The sequence below is a fragment of the Gymnodraco acuticeps genome, unplaced genomic scaffold (assembly GCF_902827175.1).
Source record: "Gymnodraco acuticeps unplaced genomic scaffold, fGymAcu1.1, whole genome shotgun sequence".
NCBI lineage: Eukaryota > Metazoa > Chordata > Actinopteri > Perciformes > Bathydraconidae > Gymnodraco > Gymnodraco acuticeps.
Genome location: NW_022991944.1, coordinates 142514 through 154194, shown reverse-complemented (window position 1 = coordinate 154194; position 11681 = coordinate 142514). Strand labels below are relative to the sequence as shown.

The 11681-nt window shown below is 41.3% G+C and overlaps 1 protein-coding gene across 2 annotated transcripts; it reads right to left on the bottom strand.

Annotated features, from left to right (window-relative positions):
- Window positions 1-1169: 1169 nt before the first annotated feature.
- Window positions 1170-10748, bottom strand: LOC117535882. Of its 2 annotated transcripts, XM_034200536.1 has the most exons (8): window positions 10707-10748; window positions 4768-4923; window positions 4585-4672; window positions 3924-4089; window positions 3582-3789; window positions 3310-3469; window positions 2628-2707; window positions 1170-2432 (listed from the first exon to the last, which is right to left on the bottom strand). In XM_034200536.1, exons 5-8 carry the CDS (start codon window positions 3747-3749, stop codon window positions 2238-2240), a joined length of 603 nt encoding a protein of 200 aa, XP_034056427.1. In that variant the 5' UTR covers window positions 3750-3789; window positions 3924-4089; window positions 4585-4672; window positions 4768-4923; window positions 10707-10748; the 3' UTR covers window positions 1170-2237. The 2 variants fall into 2 exon arrangements, with proteins under 2 accessions (XP_034056427.1, XP_034056426.1); XM_034200535.1 differs by lacking the exon at window positions 3924-4089.
- Window positions 10749-11681: the final 933 nt, after the last annotated feature.

Genomic DNA, 11681 nt, shown 5'->3' with positions numbered 1-11681 from the left:
GCTCTGTCCTTTGTGATGCTGTGATTTAGCTCCAATCTCACAATGGAAAATCCCCATTGGATTTAAAGCTGCTTAAACACCGCTGATAACGTAGCCTTCTTCCACAACTAAAATACAATGTATCCTCTTTTACTCAAGCTTGGAGCCTAAAAGCGCCCAGAAAGGGATGAAAAGTCCTTAGCTTAGTTCCCCCTTTTAGAAGAGACCACGGTTTGGGCGGATCTTACTTAAATGGCAGCCGATTCCAGCACTTTGCAACAAGAAAAAAGCTTGAATTGAACTTTCAGCCAAACACCAAACAAGCGTTCACAGCAAGACTGAGACGCCGTATTTGATATGAATGCATTGTTGATAAAAGTCATGATTCAAGAGGTGATGGGCCACTTTGTGTTTTTTCTCTGGGCGGTGTGAAAAGAGCAGGAGCTAAACCGAAGAACCGGTTCGAACCTGAAAAGCTCTAGCATGGAGCTTGAACCGGTGTTGCGTTGGTGTGAATGAGGTATAACAGATACAGTGAACCCATTAGTTGCTAGATCTTTGAGATCATCAAGCATTGGTTTCAATATGACATCCCAACCACATTGTGTTATACATATGAATAACGCACAAGTAAAGCTAAATGAATATTCTTCAATTGAGACCGATAGCACCCGTCCATATTACCGATTGAATAATTAAAGGCACACAATTTGTGTTTGTTACGTTTAGAACCTAAAGGGTTCACTATAGGGCTGAACGATTAATCGATTTTAAATCGAAAATTTGAAATGATGCGATTATCTAATCGCAAAGCCTTTGATTTTTTGTGTCGAGTTCTCTTGTGTCAGTCATCCACACCAATCAGAAGTGCTGTGCTCCACATGTACCAGCCATTGTTAACCAATCAGAAGTGGCCCATGATAGAAGGTGATAGACAGATTGATCCAATCACCTGCCAAGTATTTCTGAAAGTGCCTGCCCTTTCCAAATGGCTTCCAATGGAGCTCTCCTAGATGGTTTCTGAGTCAGGTTAGTGATGCTCCATCACATGTTTCTATTACAGGGTGAATCTTAAACTGAAGCTTGACTTTAAAGCAACCCAACGGAAGTTTCATGTAAGTTTAGTTCTTTCACTCGTAGCTCGGGCTGCAGGGGTGCTAGAGACGGGAGCATGTTGATGCGACCTTCCTAGCCGGAGATATGGACGCATTTAACAATAAACTTCCGTTGGGTCGCTTAAAAACAAATATCGCAAATAAAATCACAATTAGATTTTTTCCCAAAATCGTGCAGCCCTAATTCACTACTTCAAACTCATCCTCATAAAAATGTAGTCTTAAGGAAATCGGATGATGCATAAAGAATAGGTGCTTTGCAAAGTAGACCATCGGAATAATAATATATTGTATTTCTATAGCGCTTTTCTTGAACCCAAAGACGCTTTACATTTGGGAGGGAGGGTAGACAAACAAAACAAAACCAAAAAGAAACAAAACAGAAAAGCAGTCAGGAGGAAGTTGGTTGAGAGAGGGGGGGGCTTATGGATACAGAGTTGAAGAGGTGGGTTTTGAGGCGGGACAGGAATAGTCACTTAAAACACCTTCATTTTTGTTGGTTATTGTAAGACTGTATTTCTTCCCAAACATCCTCGTGCGAGCAATATTTACGCAGCACTTGACTAAGAGGGACATAGGAGCTGCCCAGTTTGTGTCCTGAAGAACCTCTTAAAGTGTACTGAACAGGTTCAGTCATATCGAGTTTTGACTTGCAATGTACATTCAGCTTGTATTTAGACCTTTAAAAAAATCCTTAGATTGTAAAACATTGTGAATTCCAGGGTTTTCAGACATGTTGAAGCCACTTTTGTTTAAGTGGCAGGCTATGAATGCATCAGTTTTCCTTAAAAAAATAAAACAAAAAATTGACATCAAGTATTTCCTCCTGTCCATAGGGGGCTCATGCTCTTCGTCATCAGAGGACAACATGGAGTGCTTTTGTATTCTGTACATGTGTCTTCTGAAAGACTCGTATTTTGAAGACAATCATTCAATCCACAAGTTATGTTAAAATTAGACTCATGAGCATGTATAAGTCCAACATGCTGTACTAATTCCATTAGTGTGAATGTTCTTCAAGAGCACTTGGGACATTGATGTTGGCGAGGCATTAGTATAACTGGTTAAGAATTCTGATAACAGTGGTCGAGAGCGGCTTATCCTCCTCCTCAGATATTTACAGGATGCAGCGCTGTACGAAGGTCAAGGTGTTCTTACGGTTTGGTGGGTAGGCCATGTTGAAAACGAAATATGCGCAAAAGGCTGCGATGATTCCCTCTTCCAAATCTCTGGCCCTGCACAACTCAAACCCATCCGTTTTGACCACACTGGGTCCTCTGTGAAGGCTGACTTCCAGTCGGTGTGCGTCAGTTGGGTGGTCGGGTAAGGTGTGCCAGGCTAAACACAAAATGGAAAGTAAATTAGTATAACCCAAGTATGTACAGTGGTGCTTGAAAGAGACACGGAAAATCATGAGTCAAGTTCAACTGGAACTCAACATGACATGAACATTTGCAAACAAATGCACATCGGTTGCTCCTTCATTTATATGAATGAGGCAGATTTCCCCCTTCCGGTGTGACAGTGGCTTACCTCTTCCAAAGTAACATGATGCTCCACCTTTTCCTTGAAAGTAATTGGCAGGAGAACAAGCCCGGCTTTGAACTCCATGGCTAGAAGAGAGGAAGACACAGATCAACACAGATGTCTAAAATTGTAGTGGTGTCTGATTCTGTCTATTGTGGCACTGTGGTGAGAAGGTGGATCGGACATATACAATTATGAAAATGACCTAAATGGAGCAGGGAAATAAAAATAAAAGTAAAGATACAATGTGTGCAGATGTAAGTGAGTTGAATTGATTAAACTCACTCTTCAGTATAAATACCGCCTACCCGCACAATTGAATACAAGCATTTCAGTGGCGTAGCTGGTGGTGTTTGAGGTGGTCACAAGAGTTTGTAAGTCAGAGGATGAGATCGTACACACGTGGGCAAGTGAGGGAGGAAGCTAGGACGCAGTAGGGCTGTGCAATTAATCGTATTTTAATCTCGATTAAAACGATTATTTTGCTGCATTCCCTTTCGCAATGATGCTCTCAATGTGTCTTGCGTTACACATCCGCCCCCCCCCCCCCCCCCCCCCTCCCTAAAAAGTTCAATAAATGGATGTTTTCAAACTCAATGAATAATCGTATTTAATAATCGTGATTATGATTTTTGCCATAATCGAGCAGCCCTACGACGCAGTGACACCTGTACACAGACAGCATTACCTGGTAGATCTTCGCTCAGTGACTCTTCTCCTGCCTGCAGATATATCTTCTCCAGATGGGATTTTCCTTTTGCAAGGGCCAGCACCTTGGGTAGAAATTCCTCTCTGAAGCAGTGCTGCAGGTTTTCAATGTTGTGGATGCGGTTCATTTCCTCACACAACTGCATAGACGGACAGAAACAAAGACAACACAGTACAATTTAGAGAGGTTGATTGTATGGACGGAACACTACGCGTGCAAGTAGCGATGGATCTGCAAAATATTTGACATACCCCAGCAGGTGTCTTCAAGAATGGATACTTATTGGCGATAGCATCAGCCCGTACCCCCTCAGCCACCTCCTTTCTCCTCCACTGAAATGTCCTGGTCATTGCGTTGGTAACGATGCAGGAATCAGGCTGGGCCATCAGGTATTGTCGTTTCAAAACCTGTGTGTGCATCAATGGAGGACTCGTCCTCCCCAGAAACAGAAATGATGTCCTGCAGATAGACAAGACGGATGGAGACAAATGACAAACAGGAGCCTGGCTTAATATAGCAGTGCCACAATTTTCTATATACTGTATTTACTGACTCAGTTTTAAGTGTATACAGGCTGATCGGAATAAACTCACTGAAGATCGTCTGACAGAAGTCGTTATGCTTCCCTGGTTATTTTCTGGTGCTTGGGGAGATCTATGATGCCCAAACTTTTGCTTCATGTTTCGAACTACCTCGTGGTGGACCAGGGGCATCCTTTCAGCTTTGAACCGCCGTTTTAAAAGACATATGCCAGGTGTGCTAATCAGAGGAGACAAAGTTTCAAATTAACCCAAAACATTTTTGTGAAACTCATTGAGTTTAAAGACAAGGTAGCAGATGTTAGGCCACTACGGATCTGTTGAGCTAAAGGGGATTCTTTGTCAGAAGATGGCACCCATGTATTGGTTACACTTTCATAGCCGACAGACTGTCAATCAAAAGACAGAGATGATAGACAGGTGGTTCATCCAATCCCCTGCCAAGTATTTTTGAAAGTGCCTGCTCTTTTCAAAACAGTTTCCCATAGAGTCTTCCCAGTTGGTTGTGTGAAACAAACAAATCAGGCATATGTCAGGTTATGGAAATCAAAACATATATTGTGATGTAACCCAGATAACACCTCAATAGAAAAAATTCATTTGTGAATGAGCTCTCGAAAAGGCTTTTGTCCTTAATCGAAAATGCTATAGGGGAGATAACATCTGTCAATTCAACAAACCACATTGGACTATAAAACCAGTAAAAGTAACTTACATATCCATTCCCCTCCATATCCTTCAGGGAAGGATACCTGAAAATCAATGCTTTGGCCACTTTAATATATTCAGAATTCGTCGGATACCTAGAGAAAGCAGGATGAGAAAGTAAGTAAAGTATTTGTATGATTACAATACTGTAGAAGGTGTGCTGACAAATATTTACAATAGCAATATTTACATTGTGTATTGTGCCATCGTCTCATGCAATATCCTCACGATTTTGTGTCCATCAGTGGACACTTTATGGCATGGTTGTTTTGCGTCCAGTTTGGTCTGGATATCTTTGGGGAACGTTGGCAGGGTAAACACAGCAGGGAAACTCCCATATTCTTGACTGCAGGACAAAGAGGCATGTGATTAGCAAAGGACAAAAAAGCTGACAAATATGTGAGGACATGTGATTATATTTAATCACATTATCATGTTATGGCTATGTGCGAGTGATATTTGATCATCCATGTAATCAATACCCCTTCCCATTCAACCACACACTCCCATGTCATTGTAAACACATGTTCCTGCTTCCCATGACTGATATTTTTATTCTAATGAAAGTGTCAACCATTTCCCTCCTGATTAGTTAATACATAGAAGTAAAGCTAAGACATGAAAGCTACAACAAAAGTTATCGTAAGCAGTTGGTTAGTATTGAGCGTTCAACAAGGTAATGTTCAGGGTTCTTACACCTTTTCCAAAGTCAAATTCAAGCACTTTTCAAGCATTTTCAAGGTGCATTTTCCAGCTTTTCAAGCATCTTACAGCTGTTGTAAATTACATATTTATATACACATACTCAAATGATTATTTCTCTACCTCACATTAAATCAGATGTTCTTTATGCTATAAACAACCAAATGTGTGTTTCGTGATAGCATTCTACACGAGGATGAAAAATTAAAGAAAATAAAACTAAGTTTAATATTTCAAAATGAGTGATCTGTACGTAGACTAGGCCTACCATATAACCTGGCTGATCCGATATAAAACAATCAGCCAAATAACTTTTCAATACATTATTGATTACTATTGTTGAGGTACTTTTAGGTTGGCAGTAAACATAAGTCAGAGGTAAATGGTGTACTTTTACTCCACTACATGTATTTAATACATTTAGTTACTTCACAGATGTGGATGAATGATGTGAAATCTAACCAAGTGTTGAATCAGACTTTAGTTCCACCTGGAGTAAATCCACCAGCTACCCTGCAGTATACAAAGTCCTTCAAACTAGCTGCACCTTCACCAGCTTTGAGAACACTTTCATGATCAATCATTATAAAACATATCATATATATCAGGCATCCTCAAACTACGGACTCCGGTCCCGATCCGGACCGAACCACCACTGTCTCCGGACTCTGAGCAAATTATACTTTTCATATGTATGATCTCTCTGTATTATATGAGAGACATCGCCACAACGTATTCGCAACGAGTCAAAATTCTCCGCTATGTCCACTGCAAACAGCGCTCTGCATGTCTGACTGTTCCACTGTGTTCCACCTGTGTGTGTCAACGCTTTGGTCCAATCACATTCAGCATCCAGTCAGCGTTTTTTCCCCCCAAACAATCTGCGAATCAGAGGCACAGTAGGGCGGGTCTTCGCGGAATGCGGGTGGGAAAAATGTGTGTGTCTCTTTCAACCTGTCTAAGTCAGAGCGAGAATAAAAAAATTCAGAGCGAGAGTTAACAGCTCATCTAGTTCCATCTGTACTGTAGCTAGTAGCCTAGTTTCACCTACCGGGGTGGCAACTGACACTCTAGAAATAGGCCTTGCCACCCCAGTTGGCAGCTTTGTTTTGAAAGAAAAGTTGTGGCTCATCGGACATTTATGAGAGAAAGTCTCTAATGTCCGAGTGCAAGTGAATGCAGCACAAGATGCACGTCCCCCGGTCCTGGCGCGAGCGTGGACATACGTTTGGCGGCGATTTCATTTTGAACTGGACGGTGCAAAACGAGAAGCATTCGGACCCAAGCACTGAAGGAATGAGGTATTTGCGGTCTACAATGACAGAGAAGAGACTGTCAGTTTGACTGTACTCAGCATTGAATCAAAACGCACTAAAGCTGTTGATCTTAATACGTTTGTGAGGCGTTTTGCTGATCAAGATGGTAATCGCCGCATTCAGCTGTAATAGACATGTCAACTTGATGCTCTGCTCACGGATGAGCATACACAACTATTAAGATGATGACCTTATGTGTGTAAATATATTGTTTTCTTTGAGGGGGTCTGCCCCCAAAAAACAGTTTTAAGTCCTGAGAAAGTCAAATAAGACGGTGTGTAAAACTACACTGCCCAGCCAAAAAAAAGTAACCACTTTGATTGAACTAGGCCAGTAGGTAAGGGCTTTCCACAGGATAATAACTGCAGTATAAAATAATGCATGACTGAAGTGATGGCGACCATGTTGAAAGCAAACAAAAAGAGGAAATAACAGGTCAAATCAAGCAAATCCCCCTCTCAGATTCCACAGCAACCAGAAGAACATAAATACTGGCTGGTGATTTGATTCATCAGCTTTGTGATGGAATAAAAAATGCACAGTGCATTTCCTTAGCTGTGGGTGAGTCCACTGACACCACTGACGATGCTCAGTTGCTGGTGTTTGTGAGTTTTTATGATGACAAAGGGGGAGTTTGTTGAAGATGTGTTGGGCCTGACGAACCTCAGTGGACACACAAGGGGGCATACATTTATAAAGCAATAATGGGAATTCTGAATGAAAGAGGGTGCAGCTGCCTTTACTCATAACTGTGCAGCTCTTACACTGCGACTCTGAGGGATCAAGCACAGACACAATAACAATGAAAACTGCTGCATACAGATTATTTTTGTTTTTGCAACCTCGTGTTAAGAATCTTGTTGCAATTGTTTAAAAGTTTGAATGACCGTAATAAAACGGACCTTTTTCTTATTGAAACATTTATTTTGGACCTTTAAGATTTGTATTCGAGTACCCCTGATATATATTATTCTGAAATGGACCAATCTGCACAATGAATACTTTTACTGTCGCTACTTTAACTATATTTAGATGAGAATACTTTTATACTTTCACTTGAGGAACATTTTTGAATGCAGGACTTTTACTGAAACCGAGTATTCCTACACTCTGGTACTTCTACTTTTACTCAAGAACAAGATCTGAGTACTTCTACTTTTACTCAAGTACAATATCTGAGTACTTATTCCACCTCTGGTAGTGTATTAGTCTGAATTGTAGCCACAAAATCACGCAGAGCTGCATAAAAATAGACTCACAATGGTAACAAGTGGAAAATAATATTTACAAATGTGTACAATGATTTGTAGGCAATTTTGACTACTCAAGACACCTGACATAATTACAAGCAGAGAACAGAGTAATGTAACGTCACAGCAGGCATAACAGCCGCCGGTGTTTCTTGTGAGTGTTTCCCCGGTACACCAATGCAAAAATACACACACACACACACTCGCGAGCTTCCCCCAGACCAGTAATACAACCGAAAATGTGTCTTCGGGTCAATGTGACTGATTTCGATAGATCAAGTCACATTTGGTTTAGGCACGAAACATACTACCAGTAGAAATACATTGCTTTCAAAATCGCTCTGTGTCGAATCAATAATTATATTTCGTGACTATAACACAAAATGCCGTGAGTGCTTCATCCTCTGAACACCACGATGGCGACTGTAACGCACATAACATAGGTACGCTCCTCTGAAATTATTGTCCCCTGCAATTATTATTATCCCTCAATCGAGTTCGCTATTCAGCTTGCTAACGTTAGCTTAAACAAACGTAACATGCAATGTTAGCCTAATCTAAAATGCTCTACTCCGGCGTACCTTTCATGTGGCTCGTCGGCGCAGACTCTGGCATCGTTATGTTTGCAAACTTTGCAGGAGGCTACTCGTGGGCTTGACCCTCGTCTTAGCCATGGCTTGTATTTGTCTTCTGCTAGCCAACGCTCGTTGAAACTGCAACCTCCTGGCACACAGTCATCTATCACTCATCAGAATGCCCAGGTCACACGCAACACAAACACTTGCAGGTCGCGCGGATTGCGCGGGAAGGCCGCAGCGGAGCTGTTTTATGTAGAAGCGAAGCAATTCTTTTCTTTTAATCTAAAAAGCGAACTATTCAGTCAGACAGCAATTTATTGTAAAAGTAAAGCATTTACATTTTCAAGCACTTTATCTCAATTTCAAGCACCCTTCCCAAAATTCAAGCACTTTCCCAACCTTGAAAACACCACGTCAAATTTCAAGCCTTTTCAAGGATTTCAAGCACCCGTACGAACCCTGAATGTCACACTTGCCATGTTGGAGAAACAGTCATTTGGCAAGATCTCAAAAGTCAGCGTTGTAGTTGGCTCTGGCTCTTTCAGCTGGTGTGCAAATTGTAGGAATTTTGTTTGCTTTTTGAAGCAACCTTCAAAGAGGTATGTGACCATCGTCTCGGTCTGGTCATAGGACATTGCTTCCCCGTCCACATAATTATCTGAAGACACAAATTATGTTAGCAAATCTCAAAACACTTTTCAGAATGTAATCATTCCTAATCCATGCTGACATTATGTCGTTCCACATTCAAGAGATTAACCAGAGCTAACAGTTTAAGTACGGAAAATACAATTGGTAACAAGCAGTAGCGCTGAGCAAAGTGACTAGAATGCAACCACACACTTATTAAAAAAACACACTTTATAAAGTCAGGCAACACTAACCAGGCTTCATGTGATTCAGTTTATTTGTACCTTACTACGACCCGTTCACTGTTATTGATCATTGTGGAGAGAGGCAGACGTTTTGTTTTGTATTATAGCAGCTATCGGATTGAATCAATACATGGGCTGCACAGGTTGCCATGTCCGACTATCACAAGTAGAATGAACTACATTAATAAACAATGAACCACGGCACTCTGGAGAAAAGTACAAGGTTGGAGAAGTAGTTATTTAATTTAAACTGGCTTCGTATGATTAGAAGTAACAGGATCATCGACCCGACGCAGTCACCCATTATTGTTGTTGTTGTGAGCACCGTCAGCTACGTAAACGGTTGCGTCATGACGCAGCACCCGTCGGGCTATGGGCCGTGTCAGAGCCCTAGAGAGATAAGAGTTACGACACTCTTTGATGTCGCCGCCAGCCGGTCACGTGGTTTATGTATGCCGGGATAGTTCAAAACGCACTTCCGTTGCAATGCTTCTCTATGGCAAAAACAGCACAAACATGGTCAAAATAGTCATAGATTAAACCAACGCTGTTATTTTTTAAAGATTGCTTTCATATTTACATGATGTGGTTACACTTTGTATGGATTGGCACTATTTATAAGTTTCGTTATTTAACGATATGTTGAGGGGAAAGTGTGGTATCACAAGCAGGCTATGTTGCTGTCACTGCCAGGGCAGTCATGTCCATAGTATAGTTGCTAAAAGGCTCATCCTTCATTCACTGCTGTAGAGTAGCCTATTCAGTAGGCTATTATTTGTTTAAGACTGAATAATACCTTTGAAGAACAATCATTAAACTAGTGTGTATATTACAATACAAAGGAATCTATCCTAGCATGCCATCAAGCATTAAAAAGTAGCGCTAGGCTAGTTGTACAGTACAGATGAGTTAACACGGAACAGTACCAAAAAAAACAAAGTACAGTCAACATGTCACATAATGAAATGTTAGTATATCCCAAAATGCAATGAAATATTAAATGAAATATTTATCACAAACGCCACCTAATTTCTACTAGTGCTAGCAGTTAAGTCATATCATACAGAAAAAGCCGACTAAGGATGGCTGACACGGTCAGGTTCAGCGGATAAAACCAAAATAACAATAAAAACACATAATCAATCTAAATCCTGCTTGTTAGTTACCCAGCATCATTGATATATAAGCTGCTAGCGATTCATTACTGAAATCTTAGCTTCAAAGCTGACGAAGTCGCGCTAGCTAACTAGCAGACAATGCTAGCTAAATTGGTTGTAACAACCAAGATAAAATATAGATAATTACGTTGTGCATATACAAACGAAGACCAGTATAAGCATCATAAAGGGCCTCTGATACAATATAGACAGTTGACAATTCAAAAGAGTTCGATATTTCAGCAACTTACCTCTGGAACTAATCGACGCGCCGTAATGTAAGTGAATGAGGTCCAACGCCCAAATGACAATATTTTGAACTATTTCTATGTCCATACCCCGGAAGTAGGCGCCGCCATTTTTTACAACGGAGGTCTATGGGAGTGTCGTAACTCTTATCTCTCTAGGGCTCTGGGCCGGGTGAACAAAACGGGGGGAAGAAAAACCGGTTCTGAATCAGAAGAGCGCAAGCACGGAGCTAGAACGGGAGCTGCGTCGGTGTGAAGGGGGCATTTCATACTGTAGGTAGCTTCGCACACGGCTGCTTCCCGCATAACGTTACATGTCTGCACAAGCTCATGTCAAGCAATCACTACACTAGCACAGCTGTAGCATCTTGCGCTATGGCTAACTGACGTTGTCTCGGAAATTAACAATCTCTCCTTTATTTAAGCAGAAGAAAATAAATATGAGTGCCTTTTCCACAATGAACAGATTCATGTTGGTCAATAGCCCCGTGTCTGTGAGCTTTAGTGAAAGCCACCAAGCTAATCACCCATCCAGCAAAGTAGGCAGACAACTGTCACATCGCGCGCTCACTCTGTGTCTTTGAAATAACGTAATGGCGTCGGCGCTCTGCCAGTTAGCTAGGCTAACTATGTTCAGTTAGCTAGGTAACGTTAGTTAGCTTCACACACGGTTGCATTATAACCAATACATTCACGAACATTTAACCGGCAGTATTCTGTTGTTCTCCAGGGACTATTGAGCTAGCTGGCGTTAGATACCATCTCCGCGGTCTTTTCATGAAAAGCATTAGCCCTAGTTAGCTAAATGTTAGTTACTTGACTAGTCATGATGAATGAAGGTAAAGTTCACTTGCCTCTGAATTTCCTAGCTTCCAGTTCAGTTACTTCTATCCCATATTATATTACCTTGGTGATAATATCACTAGTGGATAGACAGGTCACGGCAGAAGTTGTCCCACTGTTCGCCATGTTACATGT

What these genes read in the sequence shown, in the direction of transcription:
- LOC117535882 (XM_034200535.1), bottom strand. An exon ending in TCTTGAAGACACCTGCTGGG is followed by an intron (nt 3,470 to 3,581) that starts GTATGTCAAATA and finishes CCGTCTATGCAG; the next exon opens with TTGTGTGAGGAAATGAACCG. An exon ending in ATCATGTTACTTTGGAAGAG is followed by an intron (nt 2,433 to 2,627) that starts GTAAGCCACTGT and finishes TTTTGTGTTTAG; the next exon opens with CCTGGCACACCTTACCCGAC.